The sequence below is a fragment of the Pipistrellus kuhlii genome, unplaced genomic scaffold (genome assembly GCF_014108245.1).
Source record: "Pipistrellus kuhlii isolate mPipKuh1 unplaced genomic scaffold, mPipKuh1.p scaffold_m20_p_7, whole genome shotgun sequence".
Classification (NCBI taxonomy): domain Eukaryota; kingdom Metazoa; phylum Chordata; class Mammalia; order Chiroptera; family Vespertilionidae; genus Pipistrellus; species Pipistrellus kuhlii.
In genome coordinates, this window is record NW_023425573.1 from 37,456,244 (window position 1) to 37,477,889 (window position 21,646).

General features: G+C 36.5%; 2 protein-coding genes across 12 annotated transcripts in view; one reads left to right on the forward strand and one right to left on the reverse strand.

Annotated features, from left to right (window-relative positions):
• The window catches only part of GPR155 (G protein-coupled receptor 155), a 41,686-nt gene extending 37,685 nt beyond the window's left edge, over positions 1-4,001 (forward strand). For 2 of the 4 annotated variants that reach the window (XM_045575475.1, XM_036421960.2), the window contains exon 17: positions 1,740-1,936. In XM_045575475.1, coding sequence (XP_045431431.1) covers positions 1,740-1,785 — 46 coding nt within the window. In that variant the 3' untranslated portion in view covers positions 1,786-1,936. Of the gene's footprint in view, positions 1-1,739 lie in introns of all 4 variants that reach the window. The other 2 variants (XM_045575474.1, XM_036421958.2) reach the window with 1 other exon arrangement.
• The window catches only part of SCRN3 (secernin 3), a 31,443-nt gene that overhangs the window by 4,042 nt on the left and 5,755 nt on the right, over positions 1-21,646 (reverse strand). For 6 of the 8 annotated variants that reach the window (XM_036421967.2, XM_036421966.2, XM_045575477.1 and 3 more), the window contains 5 exons: positions 21,279-21,491; positions 14,255-14,417; positions 12,259-12,439; positions 9,831-10,007; positions 9,304-9,615 (listed from right to left, as the gene is read on the reverse strand). In XM_036421967.2, the coding sequence (XP_036277860.1) occupies positions 9,834-10,007; positions 12,259-12,439; positions 14,255-14,417; positions 21,279-21,491 (731 nt within the window). In that variant the 3' untranslated portion in view covers positions 9,304-9,615; positions 9,831-9,833. Of the gene's footprint in view, positions 1-9,303; positions 9,616-9,830; positions 10,008-12,258; positions 12,440-14,254; positions 14,418-21,278; positions 21,492-21,646 lie in introns of those variants that run through there. The other 2 variants (XM_045575476.1, XM_036421968.2) reach the window with 2 other exon arrangements.

Consider the following 21,646-nt stretch of genomic DNA (forward strand, 5'->3'; position numbering starts at 1 on the left):
TCCGCGGACCACCGATTGGTGACTGCTGGCCTAGGGAATATATTCAGTAATCTATACTAATAAAAGTCAAGGTACTCCTCCCGCCCTCACGTGATGCGCTCATGTCATCACAAGATGGCCACCACAAAATGGCTGGCAGGAGAAGGCAGTTGTGGGCAATCAAAATGGCAAGGAAAGGCAGTTGGGAGCAACCAGGTCTGCAGGAAAGGGCAGTTAGGGGTGACCGGGGCGGCAAGGGAATGGTTAGGGGCAATCAGGCTGGCAGGCAGAAGTGGTTAGGAGCCAGCAGTCCTGGATTGTGAGAGGGATGTCCAACTGCCTGTTTAGGTCCAGGCCTAAAATGGCAGTTGGACATCCCCTGAGGGGTCCCAGATTGGAGAAGGTGCAGGCTGGGCTGAGGGTCACCCTCCTGTGCACAAATTTCATGCACCAGCCCCCCCTCCCTCTTTCTCTTTCTCTCTCTCTCTCTCTCTCTCTCTCTCTCTCTCTCTCTCTATATATATATATATATATATATATGCCTAATATGCTAAGTGTCCGACTGTTCCTTGGACTGTTCAACTGGTCACTATGATACACACTGACCACCAGAGGGCAGATATATGTATATATATATCTCCAAATATATCCCTCCAAAAAGAACTAGACTAAAAAAATTTCATTCTCATTTTGGCGAACAACTGGTCCCTATGATGGCGTACTGACCACCAGGGGGCAGATGCTCAATGCAGAAGCTGCCCCCTGGTGGTCAGTGTGCTCCCACAGCCAACCTCCTACAGCTGGCCAACCTCCTGCGCTTCCTCCTCCCAGCAGGCCAGTCCTGATCAGTGGACAGCCTCCTGCGGTCCCTCCCCCGGCTTGCCCAGATCAGCTCCAATGGGCCCCGATCATCAGCCAGGTGAAGGTACCCCACCTGTGCATGAATTCGTGCACTGGGCCTCGAGTATGCATATAAATGCCCCAGTCGTTTCATTTGATTTTGATCCACTGTTTCATTTTGTCAAGCACTTTGGGTTTTACAGCTTGACTGATTCTTCTGAAAAGATTCATATCACATTGTATGAAAATGTACAGAATTATTTTGGGTTTTGGGTGTTTTTTTGTTTTGTTTTTTTAAATATTTCTTTCCCTTGTTTATTTGTTTTTACTTGAGACACCCCACATTTGCATTAGGAAGAACATTTTAATACATTTTAAATATCTTATATTTGTAACAAGACTAATCTCACTTATCCTTCCCTTGCTTCCTAATGCAGCAAGTTGCTGACATATCATCAGTAAATCTGTCTTGGCTGCTGAGGGCAAGAAGAAAGGCTATTCACGTAGTGTGATAAGCAGAAAATACAAAGTTTGATTGGAGTAGTTTAGTTAAAATTGTCCTTCTTAAGGAGCTTGTAAAAATATTATTTAATGTTTCTGAGATAAATTACTTGTAACTATGCATATAACTTACTACATATATAATATTCAGCTGTCTGCAGAATGTATCTGATCATAAAAGGCCATCTACTATAAAGAGAATATTTGTAGATGAAGTTAAACTATCTGAGTGGATTTTTTGGTTTAAGCATTTCCGTTTTCACAGGTGTTATTGGCATTTTTTCCTCCAGTGGGTCTTTCTAGGGTTACTTGAGTTAAACCTTTATACTCAGAAGAGGTCATTCCTGCCACAGTTTTAACTATCATGCTGTCTTTCCCTGTCTCCTCCTATTTTTCCTTGCTTGTCTTCTATCACACAGTGCTGATACCAAGTTTACAGACCATATGGGTGAATCATTCCTTTGACATACAGGTGTGGTGCAAAGACTTCGGCTGGGACCTTCTGTGGCTGTGACCTGGTGAACTGGCTAATCGAAGTTGGCCTCGCCTCTGACCGTGGTGAAGCTGTTATATATGGGGACAGACTGGTGCAAGGAGGAGTCATCCAACATATCACCAATGACTATGAGTTTCGGGATGAGTACTTGTTTTACAGATTTCTTCAAAAGAGCCCTGAGCAAAGTCCTCCTGTTATTAATGCAACCACAAACCAGCAGGAAAGATATAAACAAATTGAGCATTCCTCCCTATCCCCTAAGACCTAAGTTATGAAGGAGAGAAGCCCACATGAAGTTGTATCAAGCCCCAGGTCTGTTCTCTGACCCTCAGGTGCCTCTTCTGTAAAATATGGTGTGTTCCCATCCCATGCTAACATTCTGTGATTTTATGTGTATGTAAGCACACAGGAAACTGACTTTAGGAAAAATTTAAAATTCTGAATGAATATAATAACTAATTGTTAAATAATTATTTAAAATTAATTACTCCAACATTTTAAAACATTGCTTCCGACAGCTGTTTGCTCTAATTTCAAAATCAATATCCAATTTACTATTCCTTTCAATTGCCAAATTTGGCAGGTATATTGCTAGTAGAAAACGAACCTTAAATTATGACAACTTTGCACGTATTGATAGCACCTCCTAAAAGAGGATTCTGCTGCTTCTAATAAGAGGTCTTATTATTATATTTTCTCCATTTCCTTGACAAATAATACTCATTAAAACTGGAAACACTATATTTTAAGACTCATCTTTTCTTGTTTTTCTATCCATAATACTAACTGTGCCATTAGGAGAGCAATAAGAACTTCTATAAATCTTATCATCTACAAAATCCATCAACTGAAGTACAGTTTCATCTTTAACTTTTATGTTAAAAATAATTTGAGATTTGTTTAAATTTTATCAAAAAATATTGCTATGTGATATATCATTTATGCCATTTGCACAAAGCATCACAGTGTGAAAGGATAACTCTGTTACTTTATTCCTTGTAATTAAAAAGGAAAAAACTATGTACTTCAAACCAAGATTTTCAAATTCTAAACCTAACATCCTACTTTTACATTTAGAATTTAGTCTTACTTGTGTTCATGTATAAAAATCAATAAATCTGAAGATTACTAAGTTTTGCCCTCAGATAAGCTTTATGTTCCTTCAGTAAATTAAAAAGAAATCTATGCACATAACCTTTAAACCTCTACTTATTAGGTGTCAGTTTTGATTTAACTTATTTAAAACATGTTTTAAATATTTATCATGCTTTCAGTGTCTTATATGTAAAAATCATTTAGAAAATAATTTATAGGGTTAAGTCATTTAATAAATACATTTTTAAAACCTGCATGGAAGCCTAATGTATTTAGCAAGTACAGGCATACCTTGGAGATAGTTAAAGTAAAGTAAGTCACACAAATGTTTTGTTTCCCAATGCATATAAAAGTTATGTTTACCCTATACTGTAGTCTGTTAAGTGTGCAATAGCATTATGTCCGAGAAACAATGCACACACCTTAATTATAATATACTTTATTGCTATAAAATACTAATCATCATCTGAGCCTTCAGCGAGTTGTAACCTTTTTTGCTGGTGAAGGCTCTTACCTTCAATTTGTGAAAAATGCAGTATCTGTGAAGTACAATAAAGCAAAACTCAGTAAAACAAGGTATGCCTGTAAATACATTAGTGTGGTTAACCTATAGCAATTTTAAGTTGTGATTAGGGAATGAGGATATTTTTCAGCAGAACTGTCTTGCTGCAGAACTTTTCTTAAAAAAAAATATGACCACAATGTAACTCTGACTGCTCAGGAGATAGCATAAAACCTCCCTGCTGTGCCAGGAGACTTTTATAGCTACAGCAAGAGATACTAACGCACACGTGTGCAGGCAACTCAAACTCAAGTGGAAAATTTGTGAACAAGTCATACCACACGTTTAGTTATTTGCACTAGCAGAATCAGCAGCATCTTTTTCCATGAGAGACATTAAAAAAAACAAACAAAACAAAACAAAAAAAACACCTGGGTCAAAATGATTTGCAGTTTCAGAAAAAGAAGGCTTTTAAGAGATGTTTTTAGGATTAAGATATGTTAATTTTATTAAATTAAAACGTTTGTAACTTTTACTCTCTCACTGACAAAGCAAGTGTCTCAATAAAAATACCTATTTCAATTTGCATTGCCAACGTCTTTTCTTTGAGTAATGTGAATAAGGCAGAAGCCGTCATAGAGGTATTTTCTATGTTTTTAATTTTTCTTAAATGGGTCTCCTGAGATTGTGCCATTCTTCGTGACCCTGTGGGATCTGTGCACAGGCCTTGCTCAATTATGCACTCAGTAAACTCTTTTTATTGACTCACATATTTCATAATTTTTAACATGCAGGGTCATAGCTGGAAAAATTATGATACAATTTTGACTAAAATCTACCACTTGTATGCTAATCTTCAACATGATCAATTGTTCTTTTCTTTGTTCTCAGTGATTAATTCCATGACTAGCTTGTGCTTAAATTTCAAGATTTTTAGAATAAGGTCAAGTGTACTTGGCATTTTCAGAATAGCGATTAATGGTAAGTTTCCAAAGAAAAATGTAAATTTATTATTTAACATGTTTCCTATGCAGCAGAATATAGCTCTTAGGTTTTGTCTCTTCATATTTCATATTATGAAAAATACTATATTACTTTAGACCACTGGACATAAATAGTCAAATGATGAATGATGGTTAGAAACACAGCTCAGGATCAGAAATGTTATCACCATTCTTCAGGAAAAGATAGGATGACCAATTTCTACATGTGGTATGATAAAAGCTGGAAGTAATTAAAAAGAGAAAACATTCACTCTGTAGTACCTGTTTTTGGCAAGTTTTATAAGTAGGCAATAATTTTACAAAATTCTAGACTGCATAATTATTTCTAGGGAAAAAATTTTTATTGAAGATTAATATGTAAATTAAGTTTTCATCAAAGAGCAAATGAGCTTTCTCTAAAATACTCAGTTTATTAATTATTTACTTGATTTATCACATAATTATAAATAAACATCATTTAAGGGTTGACCCAAACAAAAAGCTAAATCTTAGCTACTACATATTTTATTTTTAAGAAACACATGAAATTTAAGAAAATCTTAAGTTTTCTAAAATATACTACAAAGCATTAATTACCCACCAAAGCCCAAATACCACACTGGATTTATTGAAAGTGTCCTAAATTGTTTTTATAAACTAATTTACATAACTTTATAGTAATCCGTATCTTTATTTGGGGAGTCCTTATTCCCATTTTGAATATGGAAAAAGGCAACAGGTTGACCTGAGACTTATCAAAGACTACCAAGTTGTATAGATTGATTGTCTACCTAATTTTCTTAACTTTACAGATAGAGGACTGTATAAATTTCCATTAGTACTTGAATGTTCATTTAACAAAAACTTGTGCAGACAGAATAATGAACACTGAACATGCAACTATGGGGAAAAATATGGTTCCTATCCTCATAAAGCTTCTATTTTACTGTGGGAAACAGATGTTAAATACATAACATTTATGATCAGGATCACATGTGGCTCTGAGTATATTTAACAAGAAACCTGACCTGGTATGGAGTAGGAAAAACTTGCCTGAGAAAATCATGTTTCAGCGAAACTCTAAAAGATAAAAAGAACTACTTACATAAAAAGGAGCAAATGAAATGAATGGTGGAAGCAGAGAGTACAGACATGATATCGAGACTGGGCACATTCAAGTATTGAAAAAGCAGCATTGCAGAAATTTTAAGAAACAACAGTGGCTTCCAGTCAAGATGGTGGCTTTGGTAAATGCAATACAAGAATCCTCCCACAACCACATCAGAATTTTAACTAATCTGCAAAACAGCCATCATTTAAAACCACCTGAAATCTAGCTGACGTCCTTCAACTAAGGATTTCAAAAAGAAGCCACATCAAGACTGGTAGGCAGCTGGCTAGAGTTGCTTAGTTAGCTGTTGTTTGCGCATCATCACCCTATGCTCTGAAAAGTTGCCAGTTAAATTCCCAGTCAGGGCACATGTCTGAGTTTTGGGTTTGTTCCCTAGTTGGGGCATGTATGGAAGGCAACCAATCAATGTTTCTCTCTCACTCAATATTTCTCTCTCTCTCTCTCTCTCTCTCTCTCTCTCTCTCTCTCTCTCTCTCTCTCTCTCTCTCTCTCTCTCAGCATGTCCTCAGGTAAAGATTAAAAAAAAAACAAAAAACTGGTAGGCATGGCAAAGATGCTGTATGATTCTAACTATATGATATTCTGGCAAAGGCAAAAGTGGAGACAATAAGACCTGTGGTTGCCAGGGGTTAAGGGGAGGGAGGGATGAATAGGTGTAGCACAGAGGATTTTTAGAGCAGTGAAACTGCTCCATATGATAGTATAATTGTGGACACATGTCATCACACATTTGTCCAAGCCCATAGAAAGTACAATAACTGAACCCTAATGTACACTATGGATTTGGGTGATAATGATGTGTTAATGGAGGTTCATCAATTATAACAATCCTACTACACTGGTGTGGGGCAGTGGGGTGGTAGGTCGGAATGGAACATGAGGATATAGGAACTCTGTACTTTTGCTGTAAACCTAAAACTGCTCTAAAAAACAAGATCTTTAGTTTTAGGAGGGAAATTCTTGATTAAATTTATCATTTTAACAGATCCCTTTGGCTGCAGTGATTCTTGTGTTTGGAGATAAAGAATTAAGTTAACTGCAGTTGTCCAGGTGAGAGATGGTGCTAGTTTAGTCACAGGTGGTGTCAAAAGATAAAGTGAAAATGTGCTAGCCTTAGAGAATTAAGATTAAAAGTATGTGTCCCTGAAAAAAATCAATGTACTGCTTACTCTTAGTTCCTCATATACTGAAAAAGAGAAAGGGCTCTGATCAGTTTGGCTCAGTGGATAGAGCGTTGGCCTGTGGACGGAAGGGTCCCGGGTTCGATTCCAATCAAGGGCATGTACCTTGGTTGTGGGCACATCCCCAGTAGGAGATGTGCAGGAGACAGCTGATCAATGTTTCTCTCTCATCGATATTTCTAACTCTCTCTCCCTCTCCCTTCCTCTCTATTAAAAAATCAATAAAATATATATTTTTAAAAAAGAGAAAGGGCCGAAACCGGTTTGGCTCAATGGATAGAGCGTCGGCTTGGGGACTGAAGGGTCCCGGGTTTGATTCCGGTCGAGGGCATGTACCTTGGTTGCAGGAATATCCCCAGTAGGGGGTGTGCAAGAGGCAGCTGATCGATGACTCTCTCTCATCGATGTTTCTAGCTCTCTATCTCTCTCCCTTCCTCTCTGTACAAAATCAATAAAATATATTAAAAAAGAAAAAGAAAAAAAAAGAAAAAGGGAGGAAATATACGGGGTTTGGCCAATGGTCTTCATGATTTAGGGAGAATCTAACACTGAATCACACTTAAGGCAAACAATTAACTGAGAACATGAGATAGCTACATTTCTTTTTTAATGGCAGCCTTGTATAATATTAAACAAGAGCAATATCAGGCAGATTGTGGTTTTTATGAGAAAACTTTTAAATAATATTTTCCTGGGTACTCTTTATATATAATGGTCCACTACTTCAGTAACAATCCTCGTTGCAATGATAGTGACTGATAAATATGATGATATAATCAAAATCCTAAAATGGACATTTCTAGAAACCAATATACAATGTTATTTTGAGTTGGGTTTTTCTATTGTTTACTAGAGGCCTGATGCATGAAATTCATGCAAGAGTAGGCCTTCCTTCCGCCGGCTGCCAGCACCGGCTACCCTCAGGCCACCAGCAGGCACCCAGGACCTGGGCTTCCCTCACAACCCCGGCTTATTCCAGGTCATCTGGAAGGACATGTGGTCTAATTAGCATATTATGCTTTTATTATTATAGATATTTACAACCTTGACCCTTACCTGGTAATCTCAATGTAATTTTTTAAAATAAATCTTTATTGTTCAGATTATTATAGACTTTCCTCTTTTTCCCCCCCATAGTTCCCCTCACCTGGTTCCCACACCACCCCATGCCCTTACCACCCCCCAACTGTCCTCATCCATAGGTGCAAGATTTTTTCCAATCTCTTCTTGCACCCTCCACACCCACTTCCCCCCAAGAATTAAAATCAATGTAATTTTAGCCAAAACCGGTTTGGCTCAGTGGTAGAGCGTCGGTCTGCGAACTGAAGGGTCCCGGGTTCGATTCCGGTCAAGGGCATGTACATTGGTTGCAGGCACATCCCCGGTAGGAGGTGTGCAAGAGGCAGCTGGTCGATGTTTCTCTCTCATCGATGTTTCTAGCTCTCTATCCCTCTCCCTTCCTCTCTGTAAAAAAATCAATAAAATATATTAAAATCAATGTAATTTTAACAAAGTTTTATAAATTTTGGGCAGAGATATTACTCACTTGTAATGTCCACAATATATTATACATTAAAATGTTCATAATACACTGATAATTCTATTTCATTCTATCTCTTTCCTATTTTTGTTTTCACAGAGTAGAAGATGTAAAGGATGAGAGAAATTTGAGACACAGAAATGGTATCTCCTATCCCATTTCCTAATCTCCCACACAAACTCTTCTAAAATATTAACATGAAATCCTATAAAGGGTTAGGGCCAAAAAATGCTACATAATTATAGCTAAGGGTTCACTGGTCATCCAAGTCTTGACAAAGGGCATAAGTGAGTTTAATAAAAGCACATTTTCAGAATGAATCTATATAATAAAAGCCTAAGCAACCATTATGGCAGAACGACCGGTCACTATGATGCACACTGACCACTGGGGGGCAGATGCTCAATGCAGGAGCTGCCCCCTAGTGGTCAGTGCATTCTCACAGGGGGAGGGCCACTCAGCTAGAAGCCAGGTTCACAGCTAGCGAGCGCAGTGGCGGTGATGGTGGCGGGAGCCTCTACTGTAGGGGTGTCGAACTCAATCAGAGAAGGGGCCAAAATCTAAAATCCAGCCTAAATCGCGGGCCGAACGGTTTACTGAACAGTCATAAACTGTCATTGTGATGGAAACGCAGCGGAGTGCAGTGATGACAGCGCGGTGCGGGCCACATTGCAAGGCCTGGAGGGACGTATTTGGCCCGCGGGCCTTGTGTTTGACACATGTGCTCTACTGACTCTGCAGCAGCACTAAGCAGCAGTGAGGAGGCAGGCAGTAAGGAGCAAGGGCTCCAGGACTGTGAGAGGGATGTCCAACTGCTGGCTTAGGCCCGCTCACAGGGTGTTCCGGACTGTAAGAGGGTGCAGGCTGGGCTGAGAGACCACCCAAATTTCGTGCACTGGGCCTCTAGTACACTATAATAAAACTCAATGTGCAAATCTGGAACACTTTGTTAAAACTAGTTAACATAAAACACACAAAACTTTGCTAAGACAATATTTTTCATTATTAAAGAAAAAACTTATTTCTTACAATTGAAGACAATACATAATTTTAATAAACTTAAATCCATTAATTATTTTAATGTTTCATGCTTTATGAAGAATTGAATATGTTATTTGAAAAAAGTTATTGTAGCTACAAAAAAAAATAACATGGGTCAGTACCTGATGTAACAACTGGCTATCCCATAATATATGTGTCTAATTTCAATGTTATTTTCTTGTTATTTCAGCAATTATATGCAGTTTTAATAGTCAAGCTATCACTTGAATGATATTAAAGAATAATCATATCTACTCAAACTAGGTTCATATCATTTACCACAGTGATTGATTCTGACTTTGAGGAAGATTGTTGACCATTTAGAATCTTCAGTGTTTCCCAACTTTTGACATATGTGTACCCCTTCTATAATTTTCGTAACGCTGAGTACCCCTCGTACTCATGAGAACGTAGAATTAGGCGCAGCTAAGCACGGTGCAGTGCATATCCCCACCAAACTCTGGTGCAACGCGTACCCCCACCAAACTCTTCCCGTACCCCTGGGGGTACGCGTACCATACTTTGGGAAACACTGATAGATGATCATTTAGAACTAATATTTAACTTATAAATTTGAATTTCATCTTTTGCACACTGAGGAAAAAGATTAACAATTTTATCCACATCAAGATGCTTGTTTTGAAGGATTGATTCCATCTCTTTGAATAGTTCTTTCTCCAGACTTCTCATGTTCTCCAACATTGTTTCGGATTTTTCCTGAACAATTAAAAATAACAATAAATGAACACACACAAGTCTAACCAAATTCTAACCAACCTCTATAAGCAAGGTTTGTTCATTTTGGTTTCTACTTCTTGTTTGGTTTCCTTCCTCCTATTCTTTAGATATATAAGAAATAAAATTCTTTCAGAGAAAATCATTGTTCTAAAGGTCGAGTTATTTTATTAACCCCAAATTGTTAGTTATTTTTAGTAGAAAAAACAAGAATAATTATGTAGGATTAGTCTATAAGCAAGAAACCTAAAAGACAAATAATAGGACTATTGAAAATCTGGTATTAATTATGTATGGGAATTTCAACCTCATAGTAGTCAAGAAATGTAAATTAAAACTGCAAGTAGGATTGACTTTCCCTAAGACACAGAAGTAGTTATTTGTAAAGCCGGGACTAGAACCCAACTCTGTCACTTCTACCTTCAAATTCTATTATCTTTCCACTACTTTTTTTGTTAATCACTATTTCATGCCCATTAAATATAAAGCCTAAAATAGCAACAGCCTTTAAAATATTATTTCAGTATTACTTGGGAAATTATCAATCAGCAATTTAATTTAGTTTATCAAACATTTAGTAAGTCTACAAAACTCAGAACAGTATTGAGGGGAACAGAAGCTGACAACTCTAGAAAACTAACAAAAGCGGTTTGGGCAATGAGGAGGCTGCTGGGAAGGAGGAGTGAGGGGAAACACCTCCAGAGCAGATGCTCTTGAAACATATCACTGAGGAACTGAGGCAGAGGCCAGAAAAACCAGAGGCCTCATCACATTTCACAGTGTTGTGCTGAGTCTGGACAGTGAACGAGGCCCAGGGAGTGGATGACAGACACCTCTGGCCCAGTGGACTGGGCCCTCGTTAGCACACAGTGGGCTCCTAGAACAAAATGCATGCCTTTCACTCCGTGCCACCAAGCTACAAAAAAGTGTTTACTCTGTAGGTCAGAAGTGAAAACAAACTGGGCCCAGATAAAGCAAATAGGAGTTTCTGCTTTAAGCCTAAGCAAGGTGGGGATGTCATGGAGCGGCATGGCAACTCTGCAAACATGGTACAGACAAAGTAAAAAATAAAAGGAAAACGCATTTAATTCATTTAATGTAGATACAATATCAATACATATACCTTGATAAATTATAGGCAAGTATAGGTTAGGCAATAAAAATGAGGAGTTGGTGGAAACAGGTGAGAAAAATGTATAAAATGGCCAATCTTTTCCTTCATAGCATGGAATATGTTAAAAGCCTTTACGTAGCCCTTCCATTTCCTTCTAATTTCTTTTTTTTTTTTTTTTAATCTCAGGAAGAGAGAGAAGAGGGCAGAAGAGGTATGGATATAAAATTATTAATCTATCCATCTGTCTATCTGCCCCCAAAAAATATATCTGCTTATTTCTGAAGATAAGATTCTGGTGATATGTTAATCTTCTATAATGCTTACATGTTAAAATAATAAGCATTTATTGTTTTTTAAAAGCTCCAATTAATTATGATTATTTTAAGTCGACGAGGTCTTAAAGCACTTTCAATTAAAATTAATCTGAATCTGTATGCTTAAGAACATTATATAAGAGTCCAGGTTAACTGCCCTCCAGTGGCTTTGTAATTTTGGGTGTGAGGTATATAATAATCAAGCTACTAAACTCTTTTTAAATCTTAGATTCCTATCAGTAAAATGGAGATAATAATAGTACCTATCTCACAAAGAGGCTGTGAAGGTTAAATGAAATATTCCATATAATATTAGTACTATGGTGCTTGGTGTATAATAGTGCTCAGTAACAAGTAACTATTGATATTATGCTTAATATCCTACATCTCTCTTAAGGATTCACAAGATATTTTTAATCATTATTTTTAACCAAAGATACAAAATAAAGCTCTACCACAGTCAAAGCAAATAAACTATTTTTAAACATGTTTGTATATTAAGGAGGGAAAGAAAACTAAAACTCAAAATATGAATTGGTTGTCCAGCTGATGTGGCTCAGTGGTTGAGCCATGGACCAGGAGGTCATGGTTTGCATACCTGGTCAGGGCACATGCCCAGGTTGTGGGCTCAATCCCCAGTGGGGGGCATGAAGGAGGCAACCAATCAACAATTCTCACCATTGGAGTTTTCTCCCTCTCCATCTCCCTTCCTCTCTGAAATCAATAAAAATATTGATTTTAATATGGTTTGATTCATATTTTAAACTATTTGTAATGATAAACATAGAACATAATCTAATCATACCTCCTTCTTATCTATTACTTTCAATGCCTGTTGATGCTCTTGGTAGAGTGGGTGTCTTCTGTCAAGTTTAGTCTTAAAATGTGGCTTCTTTTTAACTGGGTCTTCAACTTCAAATGTTGGTGAACTGGTGTCCAGTAGTTGTGAAATATTTGGCACAAATATGAAAGGCTTAAAGACAGATCTAGAAGAAAAAGTATTTTATTGCATTGTCATATGGGGAATTTTAAAATACTCATCATTATTCTAAATCTTGTAAGGTTCCCTCTAGTTAGATGTTTCTATTAACTTGTTACATACTAATGAGTTCCCGTCATATGAGTTGCAGCCGTGCTGTCTTCCCTGGTATATTGGGATCTCCTTTAGGGCAGAGGACCAAGGTTTATTTAGCTGTGTATTCCCATAAATTTAACAAAATGCCTAGCATGTAAACAGTGTCAAGTAAAATTATAGTTCATCAGAGGGTAAGAACTATTCTCAATGTTACAGATTGAGGATTAAGATTTTGGATGAAAATTAGCAGCAGTATTAATAAGGGATTCACAGATTTTTCTTGAAAATATCTATATCTATATCTATATCTATATATATTTAGAGAGAGAGAAAGAGAGAGAGAGAGAGGGTGTGTGTGTGTGTGTGTGTGTATATATATATATATATATATATATATATATATATATATATATATATATATAATGCTAATTAGCCAGCCGCCCCAACTGCTCAGGAGGAGGCTGCATCACGACTGCTCAGGAGGAGCTGCGTGCAGATGGGGGGGAGGGAACTGCGTGCCACCCCCAGCCCCAGTGACCTCAGGGAAGCTGGGGCTGGGGGTGGGACAGAGACACAACACACAGGAGCTCCTGCCCCCACCCCAACAGACACAGTGCAGCAGCCAGTGCTACGGGGGTCAGGCACGGTCCCGTTCCCCTGCGGGGCACCTCCTTACATGATGAGAGGCAGGGCGCCTCCTCGCCTAGTCTTTAATAATTTGAAAGACTGTAACAATATAAGATCACTTCTTAATGTAATTTGTATTAAGTTTTGTGAGAGATACTAATGACTTAAATCAAGATAATCTATATAAATACTACTAAACTTGAACTGTTGATATTTTAAGTTTTACATAAATGTATTTTCTAGATACGAGTTCATAAGGAACCATCTAAATCCATTTACTTTTTTATTAACTCTTAATCATCTAATATTATAATACTGAAATCTGCATAAGAAAACCTTTTTTCTTTTCTTGACAATGTTAAATATACTTGGGAAAAGAGGATGCAGGGATAACTGCCTACAAGAAATTATTAACATTTTTTCCAACAAAAATGAGGACAGTGCCAAAACCTGTTTGGCTCAGTGGATAGAGCATTGGTCTGCGGATTCAAGGGTCCCAGGTTCAATTCCGGTCAAAGGCATGTACCTGGGTTGTGGGTACATCACCAATGGGGGGTGTGCAGGAGGCAGCTGATCAATGTTTCTCTCTCATCGATGTTTCTAGCTCTCTATCCCTCCCCTTCCTCTCTGTAAAAAAAATCAATAAAAAAATATATTTTTTAAAAATGAGGACAGCCGAAACCGGTTTGGCTCAGTGGTAGAGCGTCGGTCTGTGGACTGAAAGGTCCCGGGTTCGATTCCGGTCAAGGGCATGTACCTTGGTTGCGAGCACATCCCCGATAGGAGGTGTGCAAGAGGCAGCTGGTCGATGTTTCTCTCTCATCGATGTTTCTATCTCTCTATCTCTCTCCTTTCCTCTCTGTAAAAAATCAATAAAAAATATTTTTTAAAATAAATAAAAATGAGGACAGTTATGGCATTTATGCACATACAGAAATGATGGATGAAAACTTGAACTGATATGCATCCAAAAATTATTTTTGTATTTGTGTATTTTATTTGGGGCGGGGGGGGGGAAAGCCTGACAAAATCATCAACAGACTAAAGATTCTACCCTACCCCATGACCTCTTGCTGGTTTATAGTATTTTGTGATTTACCTCTCAGGATCAGGAGTCCCAGTGAAGAAGTGAATGCAAGGAAAGTTGGAATCTTGAGGTAAAATAGAAACCATGCTTGCAGTGGTCAGGAATTCTCCCTCCATATTAATGCCACTTGGTTTATCTCGGAGAATTTCCATCATTGTTTCAAAAGTTATGTTTCCTAAGAAAATAATTTTGAAAATCATCAAATACACATAAATTTGCAGGTTGGTATCCTGCAAATATAAAATGCTTTCTATACTGATAATATATACACAAGGAGATATTCGTCTAGGTATACATTAAGAGATTGACTATAAAACCTTAGATTAAACTCATTCCACTGTTGCAAGAAAGATATTTTTTAAGTCTAAAATATACAGTCTCAAACCATTATAGCAGGTAAAAAATCTATGTAACTGCCTAAGAAGAAAAAATTAATAATGCAAAATTAAATTCAATCTCATTGACCTTAAAAAATATTTTAAGGTGTATTCAGTTAGCAATGAACTGATGCTATCAATATTATCCGAGTCAATCTATTCAGAAAACCAACTATTAAGAAAATAGTGTGCTTAGTTTCCAATATATATATATATATATATATATATATATATATCCATTCCTATTCAGACTACAATTCACACTTTCCTATAACAGTATTAATTTCAGGCACAAGAAATTATTATAGAAAAAATAATTTGTTATTTTGTAAAGAACATCTTAAATATATATACTAGAGGCCCGGTGCATGAAATTTGCTTGCAGGGTCACCTAAGACCATAGGAAAACACAGATATTTACATTTATGATTCATAACAGTAGCAAAATTACAGTTATGAAGTAGCAACAAAAATAATTTTATGGTTGGGGATCACCACAACATGAGGAACTGAATTAAAGGTCTCGGCATTAAAAAGGTTGAGAACCACTGCTCTAAATAAACAAATAGTTTGGGGAAACTCTTAGCCTGTATCTTTTAAAATATTGCTTTTGCCCCTCCATATTCCCTCTCACTTTTCCTTCTGGGACTTCAACTACACATATGGGAAACCTTTTCACAGAGTCCCATATGCCTCTCACACCTTCGTCTATATTTTCTAAACTTTCATATCTGTTTTCATTAAGTCCTTTTCTACTAATCTTCCAGTTCACTATTTTTTTCTTCTATTATGTCTAATTTGTTGTTAAGCCAATCTATTTAGTTCTTCATTTCAATTATTATTACTTTATAATTCTACTAGAGGCCTATTATTACTTTATAATTCTACTAGAAATTCATGCATGGGTAGGGTCCCTACGGCCTGGCTGGAGATCAGGGATGATCTGTGGGGTGACAGGCAGGGTGATTGGGGCAGGGGGGCCCCCTCTGGAACCTGCTTTGGCGAGCCTAGTGCCACTTGTTCACTGGCCCCACCCTCTGCTACCACCACTGGTAGCTTCCTTCTGCGGGGCGACTGGTTGGGTGACTGGCGGGCCCCCACCTTGGCTCGCCTGGGGTCTGTGGGCTAGGGCAACTCCTGTGTTGAGTCTCTGCCCTGGTGGCCAGTGCATGTCATAACGACCAGTTGGTCCACTGTTCAGTTGATTTGCATAGTAGGCTTTTATCATATAGGATTATTTCCATTTGTTCTCTTTTTTAGATTCCAGTACTCTGATGCAATTCTCCTCCTTTTTATCTAATTTTCTTGAACATAAAAAACATACCAATTTGAAAGTCTGTGTCTGATAAACCTAATGTGTGATGCATATTTGTTTTTTATTGATCTCAGAGACAGGGAGAGAGAAACATGGATGTGAGAAACATCTATTGCCTCCCACACACCCCCTCAACCTGGGTATGTGCTCTTACCAAGAATCTAACCCACTACCTTCTAGTGTAGGGAATGATGCTCCAACCAATTGAGCCACATAAGCCAGGGCCAAAGTTTTATAATAGAAAATTTTCAGTTTCTCCATAGTACAGCAATGATTTCAAATTCAATTAAAAATAACTTGTTATAGGAGCAATATATTTATGTAAAATTTGAAAAAAATGCAAGAGGAAAAAAAGTAGATATAAAAACAAGCTTTAATATTAAAACTAAACAATAAAGCAAAAGCTTATCATCTACACCTAGCAAACACATAGCTGCTGCACCTAGGGAGATTTTAAAATGATTCATATCTAAATTCCTTAAGTGGCAAGTTTTAGTGAAAACAATGTCAGAACCATAACACTGTCATAATATAGGTATTATGAAAATGTTTTCTGTATTCAAAACCTACAATTCTCAAAATGAAAGGAGGATTTACATGATCTCACTTGAGTAGGATAGCTATAAGTAATTCACTATTAAGCGTTGAATAAGTATTGAGGCTTCGGTGGCAGGGTTCACTCAAATGAATGCAAAACACAGGGTACAATTTCATTGCAATTTAAACTAGTTATTTAAAATACATGAGTGAATATAGGTACAATTTGGATATACATGCAGCACAGTTAATAGCTATCAGTCAGGGACAGTAGGAAAGAAAAGAGGTAAGCTCTTCCATCTAGAAAAATCACAGGAAAAATGAACCATAATGTATAAGTAGACAATTTTCTATAAAAGTACTGGAAAGACATTTGTTCTTTTGGCAAAGCAAAAAAAGCTGAACTGAAATTCAAACTTAGGAGGAAAAATAAGTTTCATGTCTGATGCATTTATTACTATCATCATATATGTATTTCAAATATATTATTCAGTTATTTTATAGTTAAGTAAAACAGAATCAATTATTATGATGCAGTAACTAATTAATTTGTAATTGTTTCTACTTTTTCTTCCTTTTGTTTAATTACCATAAACCTTAGGATTCTTGACATTTTCTTCTCCACTTTAAAAGTGTGTGGTTCTTCATTTTTTTAAAAAGGCCTGCTAATTTTATGTCCTAAGGATTTCAGTTTATTGCCAAAAAAGTACACAACAGTAATCTTTGTTAAACAATCTACAAATTATAATTTAATTAAATCCTTTTAAAATTTAATCAAGACATTAAGTACACACAATATACTAGTGCAAGACTAGGTGCTGAGAGGAATATAAGGACCAGAAAGAGTCCATTTTTTTTAAAGTTTCATAGGGAGATAAATAAAGATCACAGTTTCATAATTTGTAAAATGACAATAATACCTACTTCACACAATTGCTTAAAGGTGATAATGTATTCATTTAGCACAGTGTCTAGCCCTTGATATGTTTTTAACAAATGTAAGTAGGTGTTGCTGCAACTGCCATGCCTGTCTCTACTTTTACAATAATAAATTTAAAATTAGAATTAGAGTAACATATTTTAGCATTTTCTACACAGCTATCTACATGAGAAAAAGTAGTTTATATAACTTACATATAAAATGATAAGCTAACATTTAGAAACTTTATAGAAAACTTTTCAAATGATAAGACATTCTTCTGGAAATTAAAATATAAGATATTAAATACTTTAAAAATAATTATGCTAAAGCATTCTGAAAACATTCTGTCACAAATTTTTTTCTGTCATACCAAATAACTAACATATCATTAATTTGTTTAATTTCTGGAAAGCAACTATCAATCTCTGACTGATCTATCCCTGAGTAGTTGCTTTCTGATTGATTTATAGAACAGGTTTATCCTTCAAGTGAAGGAGGATATATCACATTTTCTCATCAGTGAACTAACCCTTTTAGCAGTTATCTGCCACCTAGCAATCTTCTTAAATAAAAGTTATTTTTCTGGAATTATTAGGTAAGAAAGGAACAAATAAATTATTGAAATTATTTTTTAAGAGTCAGTAGTAACGGAATGTAAAAATGGGAAAATGTATATTAACTAAAGGCCCAGTGCCCAAATTCATGCATGGGTGGGTCCCTCAGCCTGGCTGACAATCAGGGCCCATCAGGGCCATCTTGCCAGTGGGAGGAACCTCGGGAGGTCTGGCGCGATTTCAAGACGCACATGGGTGGGCAGGGACTTAACTCGTTCCCATGATGTGCCCAGACTCTAACAGGAGGAAGATTTTCATGCACATTTTACTAATTTTCTTTCATCTCTAACACTTCTATTACAGAGAAAGGGCAAATAACAATATTAAAATATTTCCTCTAATCAATTCCCTTTTAATGTACAAAAATTTCATGCACTGTGCCACTAGTATAAGCTATAAATTTCCAGTAATGAAAAAGTGAAAACAACCTAAATAACAGGAACTTTTTAAACTAAAATATGATTTATAAATCAATATTTACTATACAATAGTTAAAATGCAACCATATGGAGATAAACAACATATCAAAATAATAGAATACTGTACATCTGTCTAAAAATTAAAGTTCTGTATGTATTAAAATAGAAAAAGCTACATTATATATTGCTAAAGAAAAGTGATGTGCATAAAAGTGTGGGGCATGCTACTGTGTCTGTAAAAAAACTGAGAGGGAAAAGAATGTATAAACATATTTGTTTCATTAAGCATACATCATCTCTAGAAGAATAATACGGAATCGCCTCTGGGAAAAGAACTGATATCTAGGGACAGGGTAGGAGGCAGAGATTTCACTGCATACTCTTTTTTAATCATGTGCATATATTTATTTTTACAAGTAAAAGAATGCCATAGAATATTAAATGGCATGGGAAAGAGTCCTGTTCTAATTTGGCTGAGTAAGCTCCCACTAGACCAGCCCTCCCTCAAATAACTATACACTCAGAATAAAATGCACAAAAACAACTACCCAAAGGCTCTTCAGAGCAAACAAAAACAGAAAAATTCTGGAGGGGAGGTGACATTTGGAAGATGAGATAATGCACAGGGTGTTTCCCTTTTCTGTTACGGCTTTAGCCCACAGTCAGTGCTGTGCAGTGCTGGGCAGTAGCCATAGAAAACAGTCTTTCTGGCCTGAAGAACCAGAAGTCAGCCATAGGCCCTAGGAAGTGAAGGGGGAATACCATAAAGGTGAAAGTAAAAAGAGGAACCACAAAATTCTGTGTAAAAAACTCTGTCCACATCTCATCTGATCTGTGCAGGGCACATCAGCTAAAAATAAAAGAACTGAACTGAAATTTGAACTGCTGACTAGGGGATAAAGTTAGGAGGTTGAGAACAAACTGTCTGCTAAATCAAGACTTACTTCTGCCCTGGTTGGTATCACTCAATAGGTTGGGTTTCATTCCAGGCATGGAAAGGTTTGGGGTTCAATTCCCAGTCAGAGCACATGCCCAGGCTGCAGGTTCAATCCCCGGTAGGGGACATGCAGGAAATAACAGATCAAGGTTTTGCTCTTGTATCAGTGTTTCTCTCCCTCTCCTTTCCTTTCTCTATTTAAAAATCAATAAAGAATATTTTTTTTAGCCAAAACCGGTTTGGCTCAATGGATAGAGCGTCGGCTTGGGCACTGAAGGGACCCGGGTTCGATTCTGGTCAAGGGCATGTACCTTGGTTGCAGGCATATCCCCAGTAGGGGGTGTGCAAGAGGCAGCTGATCGATGACTCTCTCTCATCGATGTTTCTAGCTCTCTATCTCTCTCCCTTCCTCTCTGTACAAAATCAATAAAATAAATAAAAAATATTTTTAAAAAAAGAATATTTTTTTTAAACTCGATATAAGAATAAGCATGAAAATGTGACCCAAAACCAGAAGAAAAACAAAAACAGAAACAGACCAATAAATTACAGAGATAATGGAGTTTGCAGACCAATATGCTAAAACAGCTATTATAAATATGCTGAATATGTTCAAAGATTTCAAGAAAAACGAAGATAATGAATAAAGTAATGGGAGATATATAAAAAGAACCAAATAAAACAAGTAGAGATGAAAACTACAATATCTGAAATTAAAATGTCACCACATGAGATTTATAGCAGGTTAGATAATGCAGATGAATATATCAGTTAACTTCAGGACACAACAACAGAAATTATCCATAGTAAAATATAGAAATTACAACCATTCATCTAAATACCCATGAAACTTAAATGTTTTCAATGGCAGCTATATACAGATTCATTATAGCAGATTTACTATTTGGGTGGAAAATCTGAGAAAAAACTAAATATTTGTTATATCAAATATTCTCATAGAGAATATAGAGATATAGGTATGCTGGAAACCTGTGCAGTTTACCGCTTCCAAACCAGTGTTTGTTTCTCAGGATAGCACAGGTAGCCCCTGATGTGCCTACAAAAATATATGTAGCTCACAAGAGACTTGTTGAGCCAAAGTCTGAGATAGCAGACAGCACAATTCCAGGCTAGAACTCTGGGTAGGGAGCAGAGTAGCATTTTTCATACTGTAATTTTGGTAAGGAGTCCAGTTCCTGCTCTCCAAATGGGTCTTTCACTTACACACCTACATTCTCATGAATGTTAAAACTAGCCTCTAAGGCTTATACCTGGTGCAGAATCCCTACCTTTGACACAGAGAGGAAGAATGCTGTATGGGAATAAGACATGTCAAATCTTGCTAACATATTGGGTTCTCCCCTCATTTTTGGTACCTAGTGATTTCCTCTTCTTATGTTTGAACTTAGCTATCCAGGCAGTCCTCAGGTATGACGGACTCAACACATTGTTTCGTGGTTACTCGGCCATTTCCCATGTATTTATTAAAAAAAAAAAAAAAAAAAAAGTTCTGTCATTTCAACGTATGTACTTTATGTTTTTTTATTATTTATTTACCACAAGTAAAGGTCAGGAATTGTTACCACTCAAATTTTTTTTTTACTGTTTCACTTCATAACTGCTGTGTAAGTGCTCCATGTGAGTGATATAGGTCCTTATGAAGGTGGGTTCCGACTTACGTGAAAATCGTGTTACCTTGGGCCATAAGAATGGATCTCTAACGTAACCCGAGGACCTACTATATACAGTGCTTCACTGATCTTAAAAAATAGCTTATAATATCACAATGTTTTTAGTTTAATAAAATTACATCTTTACCAGGAATAATTCCTCAAAAAATATTTTATTATACCCATAATATACCAACACAAAATTATAATTTTTCATTTTGATATTATTTAAATGATAAAATTACCTTTGTGTTTATTCAGAAGTTTGTAGCCTTCACAGTATCTGCCTGGTGAAATTGTCATCTTGGTTGTGTCAATATAAGAATATGTTGCTGCAAAATCAAACTCCTTTTTACCATCCCACCAACCTTTCTGCTTAGCATAGTTTCTCATGTCTGGGTGTTCCCGATCAATCTTGGTCGTTATAGAAAGCTGATTAGAAATATTACGAACTCCCTCTTTTTTCAAAGAAGAAGAGGTAAAGGGAGAAAAAGAGCGATATTTAATGTAATGTAGCTATCTGTAAATTATGAATCACAATCACAATTTAAATGTAAATATAGTCTTCAAAATTTGTACCATATGCATCTATTAAATACTCAAAAAGATAAAT